Source organism: Palaemon carinicauda, chromosome 28 (genome assembly GCF_036898095.1).
Source record: "Palaemon carinicauda isolate YSFRI2023 chromosome 28, ASM3689809v2, whole genome shotgun sequence".
NCBI lineage: Eukaryota > Metazoa > Arthropoda > Malacostraca > Decapoda > Palaemonidae > Palaemon > Palaemon carinicauda.
Window position 1 is genome coordinate 58,561,235 of NC_090752.1, and position 27,107 is coordinate 58,588,341.

Here is a 27,107-nt window from a genome sequence, read left to right on the forward strand (position 1 = left end):
TAGACGGTTCCTGAGTGCTAGGAGGGGGGTTAGGAACAACCACTACAGGGGAAGGATTAGGTTCAGGGGCATGTGGAGAGGAAAAATCTACGGACCTAGATGAACTTCTCCTTACCCTATCTCTCTCTAGTCTGCGTGTATATTTATCAAATTCGATCCAATCGAATTCCGAAAGGCCCACGCATTCCTCACAACGATCTCCCAATTGACAGGTTTTACCCCGACAATTGGAACAAACAGTGTGAGGGTCGAGAGAAGCCTTTGGAAGACGCCTATTACAGTCCCTAGCATTACACTATCGAAACTTAGGAACTTGAGAAGGGTCAGCCATTTTGAATTAGTCAAAGAAAATTCCAAAAACGATCTAAGTCATCAACAAATAATCCGATTCAAAAAAGAGTTCAAGAGTTTATGTTGAAGAAAAACACCTGTACTGCGAAAGCTCAAACCATATTAAAGTACTTCACCAAATATGATGGGAAAACTCCAGGTTCTACAGCGAGTAAAAGTACGTCTTGTCGTCAACGTCGACAGAAAAGAATTGAAGGTTTTGTTTACATTCGAGAGTGGTATCTGGCCGACAGTTGGCGCTGGTGGGCACACCCGCAACCTGCATAGCGATCGCTCGCGAGTTTTTTAAGTATGTTGTCTGTCGAGCCGCAGAGTTGCAGCTATTATATATTCACCGGCTAAGTTAAATATTTAAAAATACCACATAAATTTTTAGTGGGGCTTGCTTCTTACAGCATTTTAGTAAGAAAAACTTTAAACATACTTTAAACATCAAACATTCTTGTGAGACAAAGTACATTACATGAATGTGAATAACATTTTGTAATTTTTCTCACAAAATAATCAGTTAAAAAGGTATTCAATTAATGCCATTAAGCTTTACTGTACCGGGGTCTCCACTGATGAAGTATGTGATGTGTCGGGCCTAAATTTCTTGAAGAGTCCCAAATTCTTTTTCCTCCTTGACTTGCCTGATGAACTTGGTGATTGCGTCATCTTTCGTGGTGATGGTTTCTTAACGAGGGCTTTCGTTTTGTGCTGAGATGTGGATTTCTTTGGTGTCATAGCTAGCTACATTCCTTCTTCACAGCAAACAGGGAAACCCAGAAGGAAAAATTTAAGACTACAATGTAATTCTTTCACTTTACTATCATAGACTCTTAAAAGATGAAATTTATATTATCATACTCTATTTCACATCATACAAAACCACTAAAACTTGAGAGATAAACATTAAAATGAGCAAAGTATACAAAAAATTTGGTATGGAAAAAAGTTAAGGAAAATAATGACAAAATTGAAATTAACAAATCAAAATGGAGAGTGCACAGGAATGACGACAAATGGACATTAAAATACAGGACATCAAAAGTTTAGAGGACCCCTTAAGGCAAAGAGAAATGTATGACTATACAGTACAAACAAATCTTAAAAACTTTTATTTTTCCTATCTATACAAACCTGAGTAATTTATTTAAGTTTTCTAAGACTAGCCAATCAAAGAAAATTGGTCTGATTGCACTATGCTTCATTGTTAGGCAACCATAGCTCATGCACATGTAGCAAGAGGACTTTAGCTTGCATTGCTTCCTCACAACACTTACCTGGTCAAAGACTTACGACTCAGGTTTGTATAGCTAGGAAAAATGTTATTTTCATTAGTAAAATAAATTTTTGAATATACTGTACTTACCCGGTGATCATATAAGCTGTCAGCTCTGCTGCCCGACAGAAAAACCTAAGGACAAAATACACCAGCGATCGCTATACAGGTGGGGGTGTACATCAACAGCGCCATCTGTCGAGCAGGTACTCAAGTACTCCATGTCAACACAGAACCAATTTTCTCCTCGGCCCACTGGGTCTCTATTGGGGAGGAAGGGAGGGTCCTTTAATATATGATCACCGGGTAAGTATATTCAAAAATTTATTTTACTAATGAAAATAACATTTTTCAATATTAAACTTAGCCGGTGATCATATAAGCTGATTCACACCCAGGGGGGTGGGTAGAGACCAGCATTATATGTTTACATTTAAGAGCTAAGTATTTTGTATTTCATTTTAGCAGTTATTCAAAATAACAAACATAAAATAAATAAGTACCTGGTAAGGAAGTCGACTTGAACAATTACTCTGCCTTTTTAAGTACGTCTTCCTTACGGAGCCTCGCGATCCTCTTAGGATGCTGAGCGACCCCTAGGATCTGAAGTATCAAGGGTTGCAACCCATACAACAGGACCTCATCAAAACCTCTAATCTAGGCGCTTCTCAAGAAATGACTTTGACCACCCGCCAAATCAAGTAGGATGCGAAAGGCTTCTTAGCCTTCCGGACAACCCAAAAACAACAATAAAAACATTTCAAGAGAAAGATTAAAAAGGTTATGGAATTAGGGAATTGTAGAGGTTGAGCCCTCACCCACTACTGCACTCGTTGCTACGAATGGTCCCAGAGTGTAGCAGTTCTCGTAAAGAGACTGGACATTCTAAGATAAAAAGACGCGAACACTGATTTGCTTTTCCAATAGGTTGCGTCGATTATACTTTGCAGAGATCTATTTTGTTTAAAGGCCACGGAAGTTGCGACAGCTCTAACTTCGCGTGTCCTTACCTTCAGCAAAGCTTGGTCTTCCTCATTCAGATGGGAATGAGCTTCTCGTATTAACAGTCTGATAAAATAGGATAAAGCATTCTTTGACATAGGCAAAGATGGATTCTTAACTGAACACCATAAAGCTTCAGACGGGCCTCGTAAAGGTTTTTAAATAGAACTTAAGAGCTCTTACAGGACATAAGACTCTTTCTAGTTCATTTCCAACCATACGATAAGTTTGGAATATCGAACGATATTGGTCAAGGCCGAGAAGGCAGCTCGTGTTTGGCTAGAAAACCAAGTTGTAGAACATGTAGCCGTTTCGGATGAGAATCCGATGTTCTTGCTGAAGGCATGAATCTCACTGACTCTTTTAGCTGTGGCTAAGCATATCAGGAAAAGAGTCTTTAAGGTGAGATCTTTCAGGGAGGCTGATTGTAGCGGTTCGAACCTGTCTGACATAAGGAATCTTAGTACCACGTCTAAATTCCAACCAGGTGTAACCAAACGACGCTCCTTCGTGGTCTCAAAAGACTTAAGGAGGTCCTGTAGATCTTTATTGTTGGAAAGATCTAAGCCTCTGTGACGGAAGACTGATGCCAACATGCTTCTGTAACCCTTGATAGTGGGAGCTGAAAGAGATTGTTCTTTCCTCAGATATAAGAGAAAGTCAGCTATTCGAGTTACAGAGGTACTGGTCGAGGATACGGATACTGACTTGCACCAGTTTCGGAAGATTTCCCACTTCGATTGGTAGACTCTAAGGGTGGATGTTCTCCTTGCTCTAGCAATCGCTCTGGCTGCCTCCTTCGAAAAGCCTCTAGCTCTCAAGAGTCTTTCGATAGTCTGAAGGCAGTCAGACGAAGAGCGTGGAGGCCTTGGTGTACCTTCTTTACGCGTGGCTGACGTAGAAGGTCCACCCTTAGGGGAAGTGTTCTGGGAACGTCTACTAGCCATCGAAGTACCTCGGTGAGCCATTCTCTCGCGGGCCAGAGGGAAGCAACTAGCGTCAACCTTGTCCCTTCGTGAGAGGCGAACTTCTGCAGTACCTTGTTGACAATCTTGAACGGAGGGAATGCATATAGATCTAGATGTGACCAATCTAGTAGAAAGGCATCTATATGAACTGCTGCTGGGTCCGGGATTGGTGAGCAAAATATTGGGAGCCGCTTGGTCATCGAGGTTGCGAAGAGATCTATGGTTGGCTGGCCCCAGGTGGCCCAAAGTCTCTTGCATACATCCTTGTGGAGGGTCCATTCTGTTGGAATTATTTGTCCCTTCCGACTGAGACAATCTGCCATGACATTCAAGTTGCCTTGGATGAACCTCGTTACTAGTGAAATGTCTAGACCTTTTGACCAGGTGAGGAGGTCCCTTGCGATCTCGTACAATGTCAGAGAGTAGGTCCCTCCTTGCTTGGAGATGTACGCCAAAGCCGTGGTGTTGTCCGAGTTCACCTCCACCACTTTGCCTTGAAGGAGAGACCTGAAGCTTTTCCAGGTCAGACGTACTGCCAGTAGCTCCTTGCAGTTGAAATGCATTGTCCTTTGACTCGAGTTCCAAAATCCCGAGCATTCCCTACCGTCTAATGTCGCACCCCAGCCTACGTCCGATGCGTCCGAGAAGAGAACGTGGTTGGGAGTCTGAACAGTCAGGGGAAGACCCTCTCTAAGGTTGATATAGTCCTTTCACCAAGTCAGACAAGACTTTATCTTTCCGGAAACCGGGATCGAGACCGCTTCTAGCGTCTTGTCCTTTTTCCAGTGAAAAGCTAGATGGTATAGAAGAGGACGGAGGTGTAGTCTTCCTAGTGACACAAATTGATCCACGGATGACAGTGTCCCTACCAGACTCATCCACAGCCTGACTGGGCAGCGTTCCTTCTTCAGTATCTTCTGGATGGATAGCAGGGCTGGGAGTTGATCGTCTTGTTCAGCAACGTCCTCATCAGAGGGTTCCTCATCCGAAACTGATGAGGAAACGGCAACGGAGTGGGCAACGTCTGACTCGCTGAATCCGGTCGCACTGGTGGATGCGTGACGGAGCCGGACGCAATATCATGGCACTGCTGCACAGTCTGTGAACTGTCAACAACCATGGGTGCGCGAGGAAGTACAGCGTCAACCCGAACTGTCTAGACTGTCTGGGTTGTGCAGTCAACACCCTACCGGGTTGCTGAGGTTGACGCACTGCGTCACAACAAGTCACCTCTGCTGGTTGTTGAACGTCTTCCTAGTGACACACTGAACGTCAACAACCACCTCCGAGCGTCGCTTAACGTCAACGTGCGACTGGCAACCCACACTGGGTCGCATCGGTGGAGGAACCACCTCAACTGGCAGACGCGAGTAGGATACTTCAGCGTCAACAGGGCGCACAACCAACCGGTTGGAAGGTTGTTGGCCAGAAGGTTCTTCTCCGCATTTAAGTCCTCTATCAAGGACACAAGCTTGAACTGCATGTCTTGCAGCAAAGCCCATTAGGGTCTACGGGAGCAGGTGTGGCAACAGACGGGGTTAGCGACTGAGGCGGAACCATTAACCATCCCTGGAAGCCTTGTTATGTGTGACATAATAGTACAGCAAAACTTCAAAGGCTCGACAAAAGTGAGAAGTTGACCTGTAAACAACTTGGAGCGTCTCCTGGCTAGGCGCCAGGGCGAGTCTACCAGAATTGAGAAGTCCATCTGGGCAGAGGCAAGAACTCCCAAGCCGAGAACTTCTCTCGTGTCCTATCAGACTCTCGCTCTATAAGCCAGTTTAAAAGAAGGGAAATCAAAGGCTGTATCCCTAAAACTCCTCCTGGTGCAAAAACCAGTCGCCTAGCCAACGTAACGCTCCCTAGGAGAGCGAGAGAGCACTAGCTTAACAACAACGGCTTCGAAGTAGCTAGGCCTAGTGTAAGTTCTGACGTTTAGGCGAACGAGGAGCAGCAGTTACAAGATCCGGACGAAGATCCTTAAAAAATCATCATGATTTAATTAAAGTCCATAGGAGGCTAAGCAGCTTATGGCTCCTCTCCAAATGACAGTCCTCAAAGGAATATCAGTAGGAGGGAGAACAGCACTTTCTCATCTACAGGAACCTTGTCCGATAAAAGCTAGGTTATCTCAGTGAGTCTCTCACTGGTGCATTAGTAGCAGACCAGAAGGCAACGTCATGTAACTGCTTGACAGTCTGTGAACTGTCAACAACTGAACTGTCAACCACAACAGGTGCGTGAGGACATACAGCACTGGTGCATTAGTAGCAGACCAGAAGGCAACGTCATGTAACTGCTTGACAGTCTGTGAACTGTCAACAACTGAACTGTCAACCACAACAGGTGCGTGAGGACATACAATGTTCACTCGAGACTGCTTTGACTGTCTATACTGAGCAGTCAAAACAACTCTAGAATGCGGAGGTTGACGCACCGCGTCAAAACACGGCAACTTAACTCCACCCTCCTGTTGTTGTGGTAACACGCGAACGTCAACGGAGGGTTCCGTGCGTCGGTGAACGTCAACATGCGTCTAGCAGGGTCGACTGCGCATGGGTGGTGGAACTCTCACAGCTGGAGTGCGGGAGCAGGTAGCCTCAGCGTCTACTGGACGCACAACCGTGGTTGGTTGTAGGCTAACGGGTGCAGCGTCAACCTTCTCCGCACGATACTCCTGCATAAAAGAAGCTAACTGTGTCTGCATAGACTGTAGCAAAGACCACTTAGGGTCTACAGCAGCAGGTGCGGCAACAGACGGTGTTACTGCCTGTTGCGGTACCACTTTGCCTCTCTTAGGAGGTGTGCAGTCGTCGGAAGACTGCAGCGAGTCCGAACTGACCCAGTGGCTACAACTGGGCCGTTGGACTTGCACGGAAGGGACCGACTTGCACTTAATAAGCTGCGAGACCTTGGTCCATGGTTTCTTACGAGAAACCTCTTCCGCAGACGAGAAATAAATGGGCTCTCTCGTCTTTGTGTGGGTGGGGCGATCTTGGGTAGATACGCCCGAAACCACGGAGGGAAAAACGTCTGTTCGTTGATCAAGGCCTGACGAACCCATAAGTCGTTCGACATTACTTCTCCCCTGGGCTTGGGAGCTTGCAAGAGGTCCCGGACTAGGTGAACGACAGGCACGAACAGACGAACCCTCGGACGCAACACTGTAACACTTGCGCATATCACTTTATCACTTCGATTTTCTGTTTTGCACTAATTTCACTGAAATCGAAACTTTTACTGATTTCTACGTGAAACACGCAATTCTACCCTTCATTAAAAGGTAGTAATTGCGAAATCAGTCGTATAATGCAGCACATTAATACTAGCAAAAAACAGAAAACATATATAAAGCTAAAAAATTCAGTGGCTGGGAAAGAGACTAAACACTAGTTCAAATAAACTACGTTTACAATCTCTCACCGCACATAGCCTGGGGACAAGAATAAAACCCTAGAAACGTTTTACCTTCTTCCCCGTACAGCGACTAGGGAGGAGAGTAACTCGAGAACAACGTTACCCGCTTGAACGGAACGTTTTCTCTCCTCTCTCTCCCTCCGTCTCTATCTCTCTCTCTCTTTCTCTCTTGATTTCGCACCTAAGAGAAGAGCCCAATTATAAATCGTCAAAAAAACATGTTATTTGACTAAAAGGAACAAACTGAAAGGTTTTCCAAAAAAAAAGTTCCTTTAATTTAGAATTTAAAACATTTAAGTTAAGAAAGAATGAACAAAACGTCAGAAACGATTTACTCTTACTGCAAAGTGAAACCGTGATACACTCTCTCTCTATCGTAACGATAGAGCGCATGTTGAACGTCCTGAACGTCAACAACTGCGTAGTCTAAAAACTAAACGTTAGTTCATCTTTGAAAACAGTACGAAGACTATCAAAGAGATTCTTTCATAAAACATTAAATCTAAAAAGTTTTAAATTCTTTAAAGGCTAACGGGCTCAACGTTGATTAACTTTGGTTCCAATTTCGGACCGCCTACTATAAGGAAAGGTCGCATATAAACAAAACATAAAAATTTATTTTTATATGTTTATAATAAATGGAAAGTTAATCGAAGAGGCCTAATAAAGGCGGAGAGATATAAAAAATGTGGATCTATAACGTGTTAAGCAAAATTACTAAAAACCTAAACACACTTCCTTCTAAGGGAAGGGTCGGCCATTTAAAAGTGAAAGAGAGTCCATACTCTCTTTGTCACCATAATTAAATCTATCCAAAACAAGTTCAAGTTTTGAGATGAAGATAAAACCCCTGCATAGCGAAAGCTCAAAACTAGAATAGTGTACTTCACCAAATAGTTGTGAAAACAAATCCAGTTAGTAACAGCGTATTTAGTAGGTCTTGCCAGTGGCACGACAGAGAGAAAATTGGTTCTGTGTTGACATGGAGTACTTGAGTACCTGCTCGACAGATGGCGCTGTTGATGTACACCCCCACCTGTATAGCGATCGCTGGCGTATTTTGTCCTTAGGTTTTTCTGTCGGGCAGCAGAGCTGACAGCTTATATGATCACCGGCTAAGTTTAATATTGAAAAATACAAGTTGTATTAAAATTTGTAGTTTATTCCTACGCAGATACAAACTTCTGAGTCATTTATACAGGAATCTTTTTTAGGAGGGACGAAGTCTCCATGAAGTTAAGAAGTATATCCTTCCTCTCTGAATGATACAATTACTATAAATAATAGCAAGAGATCAAAGTGAATCTTAAGTGAGCAGTGTAGCTGGCTCGTAAATAGGCAGGGGCGTACTTTCGATTCTAAGAATAAAATTCTTTTCCAGAAGTGAAGTCTCCATAAGGTTAAGAGGTATAACCTTCCTCTCTGATACAATTACTATAAGCAATATAAGAGATCAAAGAGAACCACCAGTGAACAGAGTAGATGGCTTGTAAAGAGGAAAGCCTACATGTCTAATTCCAAAGAATTTTGCTAGGGGTGAAGTGGTATGAACATCAAGAATTTCAGTATATTATCAAATACTGAAGAAATTTCCGATATTCTTATTTGCATTGGGATGAAAACCAATGGAAGGCTTCAAGTCCAGTCAAGATCACCATCTGTCTTACTACTACCGTGGCTGTCCATCAAGTCGATGATGACTACTGCTTCCTTAAATGATAACTATGGTGATGATGATTAAATTAGTGTTGCTGTCACTAATGCCACTGTGTATGACTGTGCAAAACAATCCTAGAACAGACTACTGCACATCTGGCAGGTCCAGTTGGGGTTCAGTGGGAGGACTCCCATAGGATGATTTTGCCTTCGTTCCTTGCGTTGCTGTCTTGCTAGGATTCTTTCATCTTCCAGTCTAGTTACCTCCAGCATTGCATAATGAATGCCATAGTGGTTTCTTGGAAGCACTTACTTCAAAATTTTCACGATTAATGTTGCATTTCTTAAGTGTTGCCTTTGTGTTATCTTTATATCCCTTCAACTTGAGGCCCCAGGTCTCGACGTGCATTAGGGAGCTGTCCATAAAAGACCTGGCGAGGGAGGCGGTATTCTGGCATACGTATATGTCCAGTCCATCTCGACTGTCTTTTTGCTAGTGTGGTTTCTATGCTAATGATTTGGCATGTAATATTTCTGTATGCAGGACTTTGTCTCTCCATGTTATTCCAAGGATGCATTGTAAGTATCTAACATGGATGGCTTCTTTAGGCTTTATGTGGCAACAGTAGACAGTCTAGGATTCTCCACCATATAGTAGGGTGGAGAGGCATACAGCTGCATAGATTGAGACTTTAGTATCTATCTTTAGGTTGTTGTTATTGAATACTCTGGATTGAAAGTGTCTAAAAGATGCTGATGCCTGGTTTATTCAGGATATGATTTCTTCATCAATGTTGCACTTGTTGGAGAGCACACTGCCAAGATAAGTGAAACTTTTGACTTGTTTGCCATTTCCTCCATAAATTTGTAATGTTAAAGGCTAGATGGAAAGGGCCGCTTAGACACCTTTGAAGGTCCCGAGGACCTAGAAGCTGAAGGGCGAGAAGAGGAATGTACTTACTGAGTACGAGATGACTGGGAAGGTCTACTACAGAGGCTCAATGTTATGGCCCTATGGAGGAGAGAATCGTTTGATGATTTCCTCCATGGCTCAGCAGCCCTCTCTATCTCCTCTGGGACGAAGAGAGAAGAACCCTAAAGGGTGGAGTTCCTCAACCGGGAGACTTCCACCTTCGGCACCTGCTTGTGGAATTTCCCGATGACGATATCCCTTCTCTTGAGTATAGCATTCGCCCACAAGTTGACAACGTGGTGCGACAGGAACTCAAGAGTTTGGGTACCTGACAACATGAAAGACTCCAAAGTCTTCTTGGCCGACTCCTTCGAGAGATTGTGAGAGCAGACCATAAAGCCCAAGGATCCTAGCAATAGATCAAGCCACGAAGCAGCCTGTGTGGCGTACTTGGCGCCTCTCTCGATGTCCAGAAGCTCAACTGCTGAGAGGGAAGCCCTCAGAGAGGAGAGGGTTTGAGTCAGGAGACCCTTCATTAGAGACTCTACTGAAATCGAGGGACATGGTGGAATGAAGTCCCCCTTCAATCTCACAATACTTCCTTTGTAGGACAAAAGGAAGTGGAAGAGACCGAGAGGAAGAATCTGCCCTCAAGGAACTAGAAGTTCCAGCTATCTGGGCGATAGCTTTCCTTTCGGCGGTTATCAAACCCTTAGACAAGGCAAAGCGGCACTGGACCTGGATGGCTTCTTGGTCTCAAATGTCTCATCAAGAACCATGTCCTTACCCTCCTGGGTGGTGGAACCAGGAGTAGACAGCCTATCAATGGGCCTCATGCAGGGTCGTTAACCATATCACTAGATGGACCCGCCGCAGGGGATCTTCTCTATGCCTCAGCCATACGAGCTTCCCTTGCCGCAGCGTTCTTGGGTTTCGTCTTGGTGTCCTTCGACTCCCTAATCACAGGACGCTCCTCCGCGGTCTTAGGAGGGGGACTTGCAAGGTTTTTGAGGCACCCGACAAAGCTTTGGCAGTAGGAGCTGAAGGCTCCTCCTCTGGAGGAGGTAAGGAAATCGGGCGTTGGTCCTGAGACACTACCTCAATCTCTTAAGGATTGAAGGGATAGATGGCTACTGTATCTCCCTGGGTGAGCTTATCTCCCTACTCGTCCTAGGGCGGATAATGTCAGCGTGAAGTGGAGTTACGCCTCTCATACTCCTTTTCTGCCTCCTAAGTCATGGTTTCCCTTGTCTTCACTGGGGTAAAGGGTAGGTTGGCCATGTAAGAGTCAGATCAAGGACCTTCAGCACGCAATCGGGATGGAAGAGATCTGCAAGCCTTGTCCGACGTTGATCTCTTCCTAGGATCTAGACTCTCAAGAGAAAAACTCGACAAGGATTCCAAAGGAATCCTAGGGGTTGCTTTGACTAAAGCAGTGGGAGGTTGTGGCAGTGGAGGAGCTACACCCAGAGACTTCTGTAGGGTGGAGAGAAAAGTACATGTACTCACCCATGCAGGAAGCTCTGCACCTCTAACTAAGTCCTGGGCTTTCCTTAGAGGTCTAGGAGAAGAACGTCCATTGGGGGTAACTCTGGAAGGAGCCTCAGTAGACGCAGGAGAGAGTCTCTGTGGCAGAGGAACACATTCCATCAATGGAAGAGGACAGTCCTGCCTAATAGGAACATCTGCAAACCCATTAGGAGGCTCCTTGAAACCCTCTGGAAAGGGTATTAGCCTGCAGCTAGAGATGGTAGAAGCTGGAGGCAGAGGCAAAGGTGTTGGTACCGCACTAGTTCGTGGTTCCGACACGTCTGCTCATGAATTGCTAACGGAAAATTGTCAATTTGCTTGCAAAATCATGAGATTCACATGCAAAATCGCGAGTTTCACGTATCAACGGATGCAATTCACGAGTTAGAAGGGCTCGCAACAGGAGCAGTAGGAGCCACACTAGAAGAGGAAGGTCTAACGCCTTCCTGCTGCCGTAGAGAAGCACCTACAACAACCTTATTCGTTGGAGAACGTGTCACAGCGGGACGCGTTTCAAAGCGTTGCATAGGCGAATACTTTGCTAATACTCCCTAGGCGGTGAAAGGCACTGGGGGTTTAACCGGATGCCTGTCTGATGGTGGTTACTCTCATGATCAGGTTCGGTCCTAGGTAGTTTGGGAGAAAGTTGGGTTGAGGGGCTACATGCTGATGGACTGCGCAAATGCCTACCTCTAAACGAGGAACATCTAGAGTAGACCTTGATCGTGAACGCACGGTTCGCGATCGTAAACGAGCTGTTAGTAAACGGGAGCATCTAGCTCTCATTTGAGAATGGCGTGAGCGTTGGGATTGCCTAGCTCGCGAACGTGAACGTCGTTCTCATGAAAGGTGCCCTCGCGAGCGTGAACGCAGCCCTCGTAAATGAGAGCGTCGTCCTCGCGAACGCGACCGCCGTTCTCGTGATTTAAATCGATGATCAAAAATGTGAGTGTCTGGACTGAGGCCTAGACTGTGCTCGTGACCGTGCAGAGCAAGATCACGAGACTTTTCCTTGTAAAGAGGAACGCCTCCGAGGAGAGCGCTGAGACTGGAGGTCTTGTAAGCCTGAAGCTCTAGAGCGTGAACGCCTTCCAGAAGAAGAGCATTCTGATCGTGATGACTTACGATCAATCAGATCTTCCATTGGTCGCAAACGGCGATCAAGGGAAGAGTGTCCAGAAGGGAGAGGCGATGGCAATGCTCTTCCTTTCACACTGCTGGTAGTAAGAGCATTGGTCCCCAAAAGATCAACACCTGCGGGTTCCTGTAAGAAGAAACGAAGGGTTGAAGGTTACAAGACGACGAGGTCCCAGGATGGTGAGAGGGTTCGTCGTCAGCAGGAGGCTGTTGGAGAGGAGAACACAAGCGATCACCTCGTCCACGCGTGGAAGGTCCAAGAGAAGACAAAAGGTGGACTTCGCACAGTTCCAGAGCGTGAGATTTTTAACAGCTCTGGCGAAGGGTCATTCCTAGCACCGCGCTGAAGGAGATGCAGAAGTTCCTCCTTCGAAGGGGGGTCCCGAAATCCCTAAGGTCGGCCACACCTGCAGAACATCTGAAAGGGAGTATGGCTGCCCAGCGACTGGAGGTGAAGTTGCTCCTCTAGGGGAAGCAACAACACAACCAGTACCCCTGGGTTACCAAGGAGTTACTCCGTCTGAGCTCCTACTTTATCGTCTCTACGAAGAGCGCGAGCAAGGAGTAAAGAAGACAGCGCTTTCCTCGCCCCTGAGTGAGAAAGATTGCACTTGGCCTTCTTCTTCCTATGCCATTGGGAGGCAGGCCACTCCCTACACTCTGCACAGGGGGAACCCTACTCGCAGCGATGCCCTCCGCAGGAAGGACACAGAGACTGCAGGTAGGTCTCCAACAATGACATGAAGGTACCACACGTGGCACCCTTGCGTCCTGGACAGGTTCGCATGAGGGCAATTGAAGAGAAAACACGCACACCTGAAAAGAAAAAGAATATCAAAGAGTACAATGACATTCTGGGGAGAGAGAAGACACGTCCGATCTTTACCGGGCCATAAGAAAAATTGACGTACAGTACCTCACAACTGTGAGAGTACATATAGAGGTGTCTGGGTACCCCCACCTACCCGCCCAAGCGGTTAGGCAGGGTTGCCACCTCCCATGGTAAGTCTAATAGCTACCTTCCATCTTTGCCGAAATATACAGTGAACCCTCGCTACTTCGCGGTTCGACAATCGCGGATTCACCACTTCGCGGGGTTTTCCCATAACCCATATATATATACATATCGCGGATTTTCCGGAAAATTCGAAAATACCGCGAAATCTGAAGACAACCAAATACGATATTTTGTTACCTGTAATTCCATTAAATTAGTAATATCTGCTCTTACTGATTGTTCATTGCATTACATATGATATATAATTCAGCACAGAAAGAAATAAAACACGAAAAGAGAATGTGATCATACGATAATTCAGTACGTAGTAAAATTAAATCGAACATGAAACGCAAATCAGATGCAGTCATACCATATTAGAATGGTGTGTACTGTAATGGATGTGCTTCTTTTCCATGAATCTTTTGTATGTATACGTACGTAGTACAGTACTGCATCCAATAATATTCTTTGTTGCAAAAATCACATTTCGAATACTGTAAGCGTACGAGAGAGAGAGAGAGAGAGAGAGAGAGAGAGAGAGAGAGAGAGAGAGAGAGAGAGAGAGAGAGAGAGAGAGAGAGGCGTAAAATAGCGTACGTAAATTTTTATTATTATTGTTATTATTATTATTATTGTTGTTGTTGTTAATAAAATTATTATTGTTATTATTATTAATCATTATTATTATTATTATTACTGTACAGTATTATTATCATTATTTATTATTATTACGGTATTGTACTTAATCTACGTACGTTCAGTATGCGCGGGGGCATCTTCTATGAGTAACCAACGCGCCATAGTACTGTAAGACGGGTTGTGATTGGTTCAAGCGCTGATAGATGACGAATCAAAACTCAAGTTTTGTTATCTAGCCTGTGATTGGTGTTTTGCCCGCATCTTCTACCCGCAGCATCAAAGTTCTCGCGGGGCTGCATCGTTCACTTTCTCTTTCCGCGTATTGCTGAGTAGACGTTCTTAACTTTGTGAAGTTTAATCTGTGCTGTGTGCGACTGTTTTAAGTTGAACTTTTTGTTGAACTTTCTGTTACAATGCCTCCCAAGCGTTCTGCTTCTAGTAAGGCTGGTAGTGAGCCTAAACGCCACCGAAGGATGATGACGATAGCTGAGAACGTTACGCTTCTCGACATGTTAAAAGATGGTAGAAGTTACGCGGCCGCCGGCCGCCATTTTGGCATCAACGAATCCACCGTTCGCTACATCAAGAAGGACGAGGCGAACATTAGAAAGACTGCTGCAATCACCTTTAGCAGATCAGCGAAGCGAGTCGTTACAACGCGTAATAAAACGATCGTACGCATGGAAGGTGCTTTAGCTGTGTGGATTGCCGACTGCCGGAAGAAGAACATAGCGTTGGATACGAACACCATCCAAACAAAGGCTTTGAGCTTATATGAGAATTTTGCTGCAAAGGAACCTAAAGACGACGACGGCAACCATGCTGAAGATGATGATGATGCAGATGATCCTCAACCAGGGACATCCACTGATTCCCAGCCTCAGAAACGTTTTTCCGCAAGCAAAGGATGGTTCGCGAAGTTTCAGAAACGCTTCGCCCTGAAAAGCGTTTCCCTGCATGGGGAGTCTGCTTCCGCTGACACTGCCGCTGCTGAAACTTACGTGAACCAGACTTTCAAGAACATTATCGCTGAAGGTGGATACAAGCCGGAACAAGTCTTTAATATGGATGAAACCGGCTTGTTTTGGAAGAGAATGCCGTCGCGAACTTTCCTGTTCAAAGAGGAAGCCAAAGCCTCTGGCTTTAAGGCATTCAAGGATCGCGTTACCCTCGTGATGTGTGGCAATGCTGCTGGATTTTTGTTAAAGCCGGGGCTTATTTATAAGTCGAAAAATCCTCGCGCTTTGAAAAATAAAAATAAGAATCTCCTTCCCGTGTACTGGATGCATAATCAAAAAGCATGGATTACGAAGATGCTGACCTCCAACTGGTTCCACCAGTGTTTCATCCTGCAAGTCCATGAATATCTCTTAGAGAAGGGCTTGCCATTCAAGATCCTTCTCCTTATGGATAACGCTGGTGGACACGCAACTGACCTGTCGCGTGAGGGCGTTCAGGTTGAGTTCCTGCCACCCAACACCACGTCATTAATTCAACCAATGGACCAGGGGGTTATCAGGGCGTTCAAGGCCCTCTACACGAAGAATACCTTGGCGGACCTCGTTGCGTGTGTGGATGCTGCCCAAGATGACGAGGATGAAGACTTCAACTTGAAGGCGTACTGGCGGCAGTACACCATAGCCACGTGCCTGCAGAATATTCAAAAGGCACTTCAAGAGATGAAACCTGCAACCGTAAATGCGAGCTGGAAGAAGCTGTGGCCCGATATTGTTTACGACGACAAGGGATTTACTCCGTCGGAAATCCAACACTCTGCAATACGGAAATCTGTGCAGTTGGCTGCCATAATTGGGGGTGACGGGTTTGGCGACATGACGACTGAAGACGTCGACGAGTTGTTGGACTGCCATTCCCAGCCCCTAACTGACGCAGACCTCGAAGACCTGACGAAATCGGCAAGTGAGGAAGAGAGTGAGGGTACCCAGGAAGAGACCCAAGAAAATGTCGAAGAAACAGGCTTAACATTAGAACGGCTTGCCAAGTTCTGCAACCATATGAAGGAGGCGAAAGAAATGTTACAAGAGTGGGACGAGGATATGGTTCGCTCGATGCAATTCTCAAATAAGGTCGATGACATCATGACTCCCTACAGGATGCTCTTGGATCGAAAAAAGAAGCAGCGGCAACAACTTCCGATCACAATGTTCTTCCAGCCTCGCAAAAAAGAGCCAGTTCCTCCTGCTAGTACGCCTTCGGAAGAAATTGAAGAAGTTGAAGAGGTGTCCCAGGAAAAGGCACCTCCGTCTGAAGAGACGTAAAATACTATCATTGACTGCACAGTAGAACACATCATCAGCTTCATCATCATCATTTCTACTGTGCAGCAAATTCATCGCCATCGTCACTCAAGTTTTTCTTGAACTTCTTTCGTGGTGAGTACAGTAACAATCTTTATTTTTTACTTTAACCTGTTTTATAGTTTAGTAATGTACGTACTGTATGCATTAAGTTAAAGGGAAGGTTTTAAAAGTCTACATGTTGTAACCTATCATATTTTTTTTGTTTAAAATTTACATTTACGTACGTAAAACAATCTCTCTCTCTCTCTCTCTCTCTCTCTCTCTCTCTCTCTCTCAAATTGTTTTCCTGCTTTGCTACGTACAAGTACTGTATAATCTATATTTGTAAGGTAACATATTTTGTAAATGCTTTTACTGTAAATACTGTATGTACTGTATCATTATTTATCACTATCATCATGCGCGTTAAATGCCTTGTTTGTTCTGAGCGTGGTTGTTTACTGAGCGTACACGCCGTCGTTTCAGGCGGCGTCATAAAGAAAAAGATTTCATTTGGAAGTCCTAAGAAAAATACGTAAACTAAAACATTGGTAATAAAAAAATCAACATACAGTACTGTATAATCAATATAATCGATGCAAAAACTAACCTATACGTACATATATGTGTACACTAAATGAGTTTGTTTCTTCATTATGATCAGAGATGAACGTAAACAAAACATTGGTTGCCATTTTTTATCGTGCTTTTTAGGTGTTTAGGAAACACATGATATAAAATCGCCTTTAATATTTGTGCCTGTTTTAGTTTAGGGTGCTGTAGTACATGCATTAAGTGTTCTGTACATTAAAGGGTGGTTTGTTAACAGTACTACGTACAAGGGAAGGTTTTAAAAGTCCGAATATACATGTTAAATAAATAGGTAAATATGCTGTCACTACTTCGCGGATTTTCACCTATCGCGCCCGCGTCTGGAACCTATCTACCGCGATAAACGAGGGTTCACTGTAATCCAAATAAATAACAGAAGGTTTATTAGTATGGGAACAACTCAGATACTTCCTTAAAGATGAATGATTTGGGATCTGCAAGTATGCATCCTTTAGGTCCATCGTGCACATGAAGATCTATGGTCTTACCGCTTGTTAGACCTTCTCCAACATGGTGAGGCCTTCGGCCCGAAAGGCCAACTCCCTTGCGGATCCCTTCTCATAAGAGCTCGTTGACGCTGGAGTCTTGACCAGTGGAGGGAGAGATGTGTGACCAGGATGCAATACCCTGAAAGTATCAAGGAGATTGTCCAGGGTTTGGTCCCGAGCTGCATTTTCCCTCCACAGGGGGACTTGGAGCCTTTCTTGCCTTTAGCAGGAATGGGCAATTTTAAACACCTTGTCCACTACCGCAGGCCTGTTTTGTCGTTCCTGAAGAGGCCAGATGTGGACTGCTTGACTCCCTCCGCGGGATTTGTAGTCTTCGATGAGCCTTTTCAAATCCCCTAGATCCTTTACTCGGAGAGAAAAAGGCCTCTAATACCCAAGGTCTAGGTGTTACAACCTTCTGTTGGTCACCTGTAGAGGAAAGGATGGTATCCTCTCCAGGTTTCGAGACTACTCTGCTATCTCTCGGGACTTCCTCAATGAGCGAAGGCCGGTAAGAGTTGGATAAGGACTCTTCCCTGAGAGAGAACTCAATCTGAACTGATGAAGAAGTGGGCCAGACAACGCTTGACCTTACCTTGGACGCCCTGACGGGAGTGATGCTGTTCCATAGAACAGTGCCGTTCTGGCGAACGTTAACGATGGTCAAAAACTGTTTTTTGTGGCTGCTGCGCAGTTGGAGAGTGATCACGAGTAGTCACCTGTCGACGAACTGCTGATGGGGACTGCCGATCGCTTCCCGATCATTTAGTGGATCAGCACAATGGTGAACGGCGAGGAGGGTGTCGTTATTGTCTTCCAATCTTTTTGGGGAATGATGGGCAGAGGGTGACTGGTAAGTGGTTGAAGGCTGCCGGTGGGCTGCTGAGCAGCGAACTGCCGGCGAGCGGCAAGCTGTCGCCGATTCGGCAATCAGTGAGCAGCGAATGGGTAATCGTTGGCAAGCGGCGACCAGCTAACCGTTAGCGGGCAGCAAATGGCTTACCCTTGGCAAACAGCGAACGGATGGTGACTGACGAGCAGTCGAAGGCTGCCTGGTCACTTGGCGAGTGATGATCTACCATCGATCAATGGGCTGACTCGGCGACCAGCGAGTTGGCAATCGAAGAGCCAAAGGTGAACAGCGAACCGCTAGATAAGTCAGAGAGCGGCTAACCATTGTCAAATAAGGAACAGCCGCATACCGGCAGATCAGCAAAGGATAAGCAACCGGAAGGATTGGAATTAGCTGGAGAGTCATGAACCAGAGTTCGTTGACGAGCACCTAAGTGGCAAGTTGGTCTGACGAGGGATGTAAGGCAGGCAAACAACAGGACCGAGGAGAATCTGAGGTAACAGGCAAAAGGTGATCAACAAGATGGAGATCGACAATTGGCGAATGCACGAGCAGACATTCGGCGATCACCATGGTATTCAACGATCATCTGACTTGCGACCAAAAATCGTTGAGCTTGCAACTGTTGAGCTAGCAAGGTAGGCTGGCAATCGATAAGCTGGCGATCGAAGTGCCGCAAAATAGGAGAGATGGCGGATGATCGGATAAGCTGAGGAACAGCAGCATGGTGCGACGATCGACTGGTTCAATGAACGGAAAGTTGGTGATCAGTGAGCTAATAATCAGCGAGCTAGCGATCAGCAAGCTAGTAATCAGTGATTGGTGAACTTGCGATCGAAGAGCTAACAATCGGCGATCGGCGAGCCAGCAATCAACGATTGGAGGGCTAGAAAACGGTGATCGGCGAGCTGACTATTGGGGATCAGCAATTGGTGAGCTAGGGATCAGCAATTGGCGAGCTAGTGATCAGCAGCTGACAATTGGCTATCGGCCAGGGATCAGCGATCAGCGATCAGCGAGACTGGGGGTCGATGTTGTCGAGAAAGACGAGCTAGAAATCGGCGATCGGCGAGCTAGCGATTGGTGAATGGTGAGCTAGCAACTGGCGAGTTGACGACCAGGGATTGGCAGGAAATCAGCGATCGGTAGGCTGATGATTACTATCGGTGAGTTGGAGATCAGTGATCGGCGAGACTGGAGGGCGACAATCGGAGAAGGACAAGCTAGTAATCGGCGATCTGCAAACTGACGAATGGCAATCGGTGAGCTGACGATTGGCATTCGGGGAGCTGCAGAAGGTTGGGGATTGGCGAGCAGCTGGTCGACAAACAGCGGAACGATGATCCGGAGACGGGATGTGCCCTTTGGAAGGGCGAACATCCCTACGGAGGGGCTCGTGAACGAAACTTCGATGGTGCATCACGAACAAGGGTTCGAGAAAGAGCAGGCGAGACCGGAGAAACAGGCGAAGGTTGGCAACCAGTAGAATCAGGATGAGAAGGCTCCTCTAAAGAGAAGAGCTGCAGTTACGAAGCTGAAGAGCCAAGGAGGCGTCCTTTCACCAAAGGCGAAGGAGCAAGAGCAGCAACAACCGCTATCCTTCCAAGCCAATAGTGAAGTGGGGCACAGTCACAGGTGTGTGAGTGAGAGGGGTGGGTACCTAACCCCCTACCCCACGCTAACTAGCGAGATGGATAGTTAACCCTTTCTAAATTTTAATGGCTCGTCCTTCTAGCTTCGCCGAAAGTAATACCCCTATAAATAGTAGTTTGTATTAAAGTTATGGAACAAAAATCATTTAAAATCCAACGTGAGTGAGGGAATCATCATTCCAAGTGCAGTGAACCTCTATCTTTGCTTTCCAACCATGAAGAAGGTAGCATATCCATGAGTGGGTAATTTTGTAAATTTTTCGAGAAATTGTGAACAGTTGTCTTCTCAAAAAACAAAAGGTAAGTTTCATACCCAAACTTTGTTACGTTAATTATTAAAAAAAGGCATTATGAGGGACTTTGAAGGGCCATATGAGAAGTGTAAAATCGAACATGCGAACCCACTCCCCATTAACACATGACATCCTCAAGTTGGACTCTCTTTGTTTCTTATATCGAAACCAGCAAGAGTCCTATCAATACACACGGCAGGTAGGACAGCATAGTAAATGAGGAGCCTTTGTACAAGGCCGGTCAAGACCTCCCGCATGCATAGAACACCACCTAACATGACGAATTCGAAGATAATTTGTATTTTTCCTAACCATACAAACCTTAGCTATTTACATTGGGTTTACCTTTTAGCACAGCTGAAATGGCGAGCCATTAGAATTTAACGAGGGTGTATTACCCCCGCGCTAGTTAGCGGGGGGGTAGGGGGGTGGTAGCTAGCTACCCTTCCCCCCCCCCCTCACACTGGTGAGCTGCCTCACTTTCACTTAGAGGTAGGACTTGTCTTGGGGGACAGGGCTGGCGGGCAAATATGTGTAAATAGCTAAGGTTTGTATGGTTAGGAAAAATACAAATTATCTTTGAATTTGTCATTTGTTCCGTAACCGAAATACAAACCACGTTATTTACATTGGGTGACTTACCCATTAGGTAGGGTGGAAAGTCCCCAGCCATACTGGCTTTGGCTTTACCCGGGGACTCAGAATCCGAGTGAGTCGCACTCGAGAAAAGGAGTCCCTGCACCTCACAAGTTCCTTGCTCCGCAAGGAACCGTGTGGCCTACATAAGCTTGTGTGTGAAGGAAGAAGTGTGACCCGTCCTAGGCAGTTGACCTGAAGTTCCAGAAGGAACTCTGGGTTAGGACGTTCCCAATACCACCTCGTTAGGGTATGGGGGACGCGACAGTATTGACTCAATACTCGGAACACAAGGAAGCATGGTTTACATGCAGAGGTTCGAGGTCAGCTATGCAGAGACCAGGATGCTGCTTCCCCGTAGAGGGGATGATGAAGAAAGAAATAAGGGCCAGACATACTTCTTTCGTTCATGCAGACTAAAACCTGATAACAATGCCCTCAACCTTCTGCTACCTGTTTAAAAAGGAGCCTGAGGTTAGACCAGCTGTTGTGTAGCCACCATAGAGAGATAGAAAACGTATCGAGACTCCTGTGGGTCACGCCCTGCAGGAAGCTGGCTGCGAAGGTCATTAGACGCTTCCAGACTCCAGCTTGTAGCACCTGCGTCACAGAGTAGTATTACTCGAAGGCGAGGGACGTTGCGATGTATCCAACATCGTGCTGTAGGGCGACGTGACGGGGGAGGGTCTGGAGACAGGTCGAGATGAATGTCCTTGAGTCCCCCGTGTCCTCCTTGTGTTCCCAAATCAGCTGCAATTGAGGACAAACTGCAGCTGTTCCCAAAGCTAACCTCTCGATTCCTTTACTGGCAAGAAAGAGAAGGTCTTGGGACATCAGATACAGAATGGAGACTCGAAATCTTGAAGGAATTGGACCAAAGGGCCGGGACCCCCAGATTCTAAGTCTAGCCAACAACTCAGGAGCGAACCTGAATGTTACCTTCCCCTCTTCCTTAGAAAGGGCTGAGTCGTACGAGACCAAGAAGATTGCTTACACAGTGGCCGTGGCCAGAGTGAGCAGGAGACCCAAGGCGGAATACAATCCGAGGCCTGTCGTAAAGGGTCCTGAGAAGATCTCTTAAAGGACTAAAAGTCTGACCCATGCTCCAAATTGGAGGTCTTCCTCCGACTAGGGCAGGGACGATCGTAGCTTCGCATGAGCGAGGAAAGATCCAGTGGGCAGGAAAAAGTTATTCCTTTAAGCCTGAAGGTCAGGGAAAGGCTGAGCGACAGGCTTCATTGCCGAGAGCGGAAAGGAGTTTCCTCCCGCCAAAAGGCAATAAGACCGTTATTGCTGGCGAAGAGGCCTCAAGGGAAGAGGTATATCTCCCACGGCACCAACCACCGAAGACTCTTCACTTTGCCTGGAAGACCCCTGCGGATGACCATCGCAGATGACGCGACTTCCTTACCGCGACTGTAACAGGTTGTCTCTTCTTGAGGAGGAGGCATAGTGTCTCCAGGTATGAAACCGAAGCGACGCCCCGGTTCGGGAGAGATGTCGCAGTGTGGTTGTTTGAGTAGTCTGCGCCGTGGTAGAAGCTCTCCCGGGAGTTCCGTCAGGGGAAGCAAAGGGTCCAGAAACCGTTCTGCGCATAGTCCCAGTGGAGGTCTCCCATTGAAAGGTTGACAGACAACCTGGTCTTGTTGAGACCCATTGTCCACAGACAAAAAGGAGGGAAGACGCAGGCGTCAAAGTTGTCCCACCATCACCAGAATGCATCTTGCCAGAGTCTCGGGGTCTGAGACTGGGGGGAAGAACAGCGGAAGCTTGAGGTTCCAAGCTGTCACAATCAGGTCCCCCAGACCAGGACTTGCTGGTTACTCAAGGTCAAAGACCCCCAGGTACACTCTCTCTACGAGGCTCTGCTCGGATAGTCGGAGAGAACATTCCTCTGCCTGGAATGAGAGAGCCGATGGTGGTATTGAGAGAATCTCAATCATCCCGGTATCTCTACTGCAAGATGTGAAGGTGTGAAAATGCGTCCCCTGCTGGTTAGAACACGCCAGAATCATGAAGTCGACGCGCACGGGGCGACTCGGCAGGAGCTGTAGGATCTGTAGAGGGGCCAGACTACGGCACCTAAGCCTGCCTGAATGATGGAGAGGTATCCTTCAGGTCTTGACCATAGGCCTGGACCGGGACATGACACCCCACCCCCCTTTCCTTTGACGAGTCCGGGAACAGCATCAAGAATGTGGGGAAAGGACGAGAATATCCACTATCATCAAGAGGTTCCATAGGTCAACACCCATTGCAGGTCTAATAGTTCCGCTGGTCCCATAGGGGCCAGGAAGTCCGGTAAAACGTTGCCTGAAACCACCGGAACTTGGACCGCCCCACATGGAACTTATCCTGAGGCGACCGTTCGGACTATAGACGGGTCAATGAGGAAAGGAGAACTAGGAAACGTTCCAAGGTAGGGCTGAAAGCTCTGCTTGACTGAGAACAGGTACTGCGACTCTCCTCAGTCTTGCCACAGTCAACTGAAAGGAAGGCTCGGAGGATGTGGCAACAGAATCTGGCGTCCCCAGGTGGTCACCCATCCAAGTACCGACCAGAACCGACGTTGCTTAACCTCGCTGGACGGACGAGAAGCGGGGTTTCCAACGTGGTAAGGCCGTTGACTCAATATCATGGCCAGATACTCCAGATGTTGAGGCAGAAGAAGAAAAGGCTCCAAGCAAAATACCATGAACCCACACTCATGGTAAGCATCTGGAAGCTTGTCCCGGCGCTGAAGAAGGTCGAACCCGAGCCTACCGGAGTTGACCAGCCCTCCAAAAAGCAGAGGAGGCGGAAGCCTGCACCTGAGCGGCCATGAGGAAAGCAGGGAGAGTTCTCTGGGGAAGAAAACCTGCTACGCCACGGCGGGATAGCCACACTGCATCATAAGCAGGAATACTTGCAGTCTAGGCTGAATTCAACGAGCTCCCTGGAAGATGGATGGAATGGAAACTGAAAGTACCCCTCCTTCCGATCCAGGGGTCCTGTCGCCTCGTTACCAGTCTGATTGATTCTGCTGTTCTACGCTGGCCAAAGTTTGTTTGACAAACTTGATCAGGGCTGAGAGGTCGACTACGGAACTCCCCTCTCAGATCCTTCCTTACAAGAAAGGATCAACTGAAGAGGCCGGGGGTGAAGCCTATGGAGGACCTTCGCCTAAGGTATGGATCATTCTGCCCAACCGGGCAACTCTTGCCGACGCTATGGCATAGAGGTTCAGAGACACTAAATTCGCTGACAGAGACGGCGGGCGCGATATCCTTGGCTGATCACAGAGATTGTGCGGGAATGGGCATCGGGAAGCTGTCATCCGGATGAGTAACCTTAAGCATCCTCCCAGCGAGAAACCTGCAATCCTAGAGTTCGTGAACTCTGCCGCTCCTTTTAGGACTATGCCCCCCCCGGGGGAGCCTCCCGTGCCATCTGTTCCTGACAGGAGGAAACTGCAATTGGACACCTTGTCCCAGTTGTCGTAGCCGGTAACTTAGGCCGACGTGGTTGAAAGAAAAGGGCGCTGGAGCCCTGCAGAGTCTGGAAGAAAGCGCCTTGGAGGAGTGAAAACGGAAGTCGATTTCCTCCGCACAGCCGCTGTCTAAGTCTCTGTCCTTGGGCACAAACAAACTCTTCTCAAGGATGGAAGGATGTCTGAGGTTGTCTACCTCCACAGATGAGACACTCGAAGGAAGCCCTCAGTCAGCGCGTCCAGATGGTACAACATCGAGCTTGTCCGCAAGTTAGATACTTAACGACGAAAGGCCAAGGTGCCTGAGCCCGAGAGGAGGAAAGTACCCATGATCTTCCTGTAGCTTCCTTGAACCAAACCTCGGACCGTAACCGAGGAGGGAAAGGACCTGGTAAGGCCCCAGAGGAAGGAGTAAGCAGTCACCCCTTGGCCGATGAAGAAATCTCGAACGGAAAGCCCCCCGCCAAAAATCCTTCCAGGGAATGACGGGGAAGGGCTAACCCAGGTTCTGGAAAGAGGAGTGTTGCTCAGACCTCCCTGAAGTTTCTTCCTATTCTTGCAAGTGCCATGCTCGGCGTTTACGGGGTGAGGCCGTGTTCTGGAAATACGCTCCAGAAGAACTCGCCAGGCTGGCCATGCTGCGAAAACCCCAATGGGAATCGTGGTCGCAATCGCCCTGGAGCTCGCGCGATGGTAATTCAAAGATTTGCGCGTGGGCAAACGTGGAAGCGCCCATGCGCGGTCACGCAGGAACGCAAACGAAGGTGAGCGAAGGAGCGCAGAAGGAGGGCGAGTGTGGTAGGAAGGGCGAGAGCTGGTGGTCGGCGAGCGATAACCCATAGACGAGCAATGGATACTGCAAGAATTAAGCCGACGTTCGTGCGAAGAAACACTGTGGGTTCGAGCGACGGAACACCGTCGGTTCGCGCGACGGAACACCGTCGGTTCGCGCGACGGAACACCGTCCATCCGCGCGATGGAATACCTTTGGTACGCGCGCGGGCGAACATTAGAGAGCGTGTGCGCGAACGCGCATGAGCGTTGACGTGCAGGCACGTGGGCCTGTGGGCGCGCGGACGAACGATCGCGCGGTCGCACGGGCGCGCAGGCGAGCGGTTGCGCGGGCGCAAGGGCGAGCGGTCGCGAGGGTGGGCAGGTGAATGAGCGCGAGTCCGTGGCGGCGAACGCAAGCGTTAGCGCGATGGCGAGGAAACGCGCTGCCGCGTAGGCAAGGAAGACCGCTGGTGATATGGATCAACAGGCGATCGGTGGTGAGCTGGTGAGCGCTAACGCGCATGTTGGCAATGGCGCGTTGTGGCATGTCGACGCGTTGGCGAGCGATGGCGAGCAGCATGCGCAGGTGAGCGATCGCTAACCTGCGCATGCTGCTCGCCATCGCGCGATCGCTCACCTGCGCATGCTGCTCGCCATCGCGCTATCGCTCACCTGCGCTGGTGAGTGCTAACGCGCAGGTTGGCGATGGAGCGTTGTGGCATGTCGACGCGTTGGCGAGTGATGACGAGCAGCATGCGCAGGTGAGCGATCGTGCGATGGCGAGCAGCATGCGCAGGTGGGCGATCGCGCGATGGCGAGCAGCATGCGCAGGTGGGCGATCGCGCGATGGCGAGCAGCATGCGCAGGTGGGCGATCGCGCGATGGCGAGCAGCAAGCGCAGGTGGGCGATCGCGCAATGGCGAGCAGCATGCGCAGGTGGGCGATTGCGCGATGGCAAGCAGCATGCGCAGGTGGGCGATCGTGCGATGGCAAGCTAGTAGCTGGCGAACGATGTTCCTTCAGAAGCGTTGGAGAACGTTGGCGCACCGGCTGTAACACATGCGGGCGATCCGGAGATCGCCGAGAGACAGGTGATCGCTGACGTGTAGAACGCTGTTGAATAGGCGATACTAAAGTCGCCTGTGAGTGCTGGCGAGCAGGTGATCGCTGGCGAGCTGATGATCGCTGACGAGCAGAAGGCAACGCGTGGAAGCCTGCGCATAGAAGAGTCCTTGACCCAGACCTGAACCGAAGTTCTAGATCACGAGGGCAAACGTGGGCGCACACGGCGCGTAACAGGAACCAACAGGAACAGCAGGGATGATCATCATGAGAGCGCTGGCGAAACGAGAGCGCTAGCGATCAGGAAACGCTGATGAGCAGGAGAGCACCTGTGCGCTAACACTGAGCAGGAGCAGGAGAGAACACAGCAGAAGGGCGCGCAGAGGAACCCTGACACGCAAGGGAAGAACCCCCGTGGGAGGCAACCCTTTGCCCCGAAGGGAACGTTGTCCGTCGGGAGACAGATGTCCATCGGAAGACCGTTGCCTGTCCGCCGGGAGACTGATGTCCGTCGGGAAGGCCGTTGCTCGTCGGAAGACGAGATCAGACTGCTGTCCATCTGCACCAAGGCGGAAGATCAAGAAGAAGTTGTACGCTGCAAAAGGAGATTCATAAAGGCGCCTCTTAGCACCCTTATAGGGAGATGAGAGGCCTTTACGACGAGGTGGACGGTGGGCCTTACGGTGAAGGAGGCCAACAGCAACAGCAGCAGAAGAATCCTCCGAAGAGGAGTCTCTATGAGTGTACTCTCTCGCGAACGAAAGAGAAACACTTCGTAGAAGAGACTGGTCAGCCAGTGACCTAAAAGGAGCAATCCTCCGAAGAGGGGCTCCTGCAGTTGCCCAGCCCCTTGAGCGAAACTGCAGGTGTGACCGCTCAGCACCAAGAGCGTAGTCACACGAAAAAAAGGCAAGAGAAGAACCCCCCAAAAGGGGAAAAACTTCCCTCGGAAGGAAAGTTACCCGCCCAAGGAGGCAAGCCTCCTGAGAGTTCTAAAATGAACTGGAGAGCTGTCCTTCGTCACGGGAATACTTCCAGTAGGAGACACGCCCCTGACGAAAATCCAAGGGGGGAGGCAGCAACAGCCGAAT

General features: G+C 48.0%; 1 protein-coding gene and 1 pseudogene across 3 annotated transcripts in view; both read right to left on the bottom strand.

Annotated features, from left to right (window-relative positions):
- The window catches only part of LOC137621617 (centromere protein L-like), a 103,016-nt gene that overhangs the window by 73,199 nt on the left and 2,710 nt on the right, over window positions 1-27,107 (bottom strand). For 2 of the 3 annotated variants that reach the window (XM_068352056.1, XM_068352053.1), the window contains exon 2: window positions 901-1,094. In XM_068352056.1, coding sequence (XP_068208157.1) covers window positions 901-1,077 — 177 coding nt within the window. In that variant the 5' untranslated portion in view covers window positions 1,078-1,094. The remainder of the gene's footprint in view (window positions 1-900; window positions 1,095-27,107) is intronic. The other variant, XM_068352055.1, reaches the window with a different exon arrangement.
- Window positions 23,221-23,339, bottom strand: LOC137622132 (5S ribosomal RNA; annotated as a pseudogene).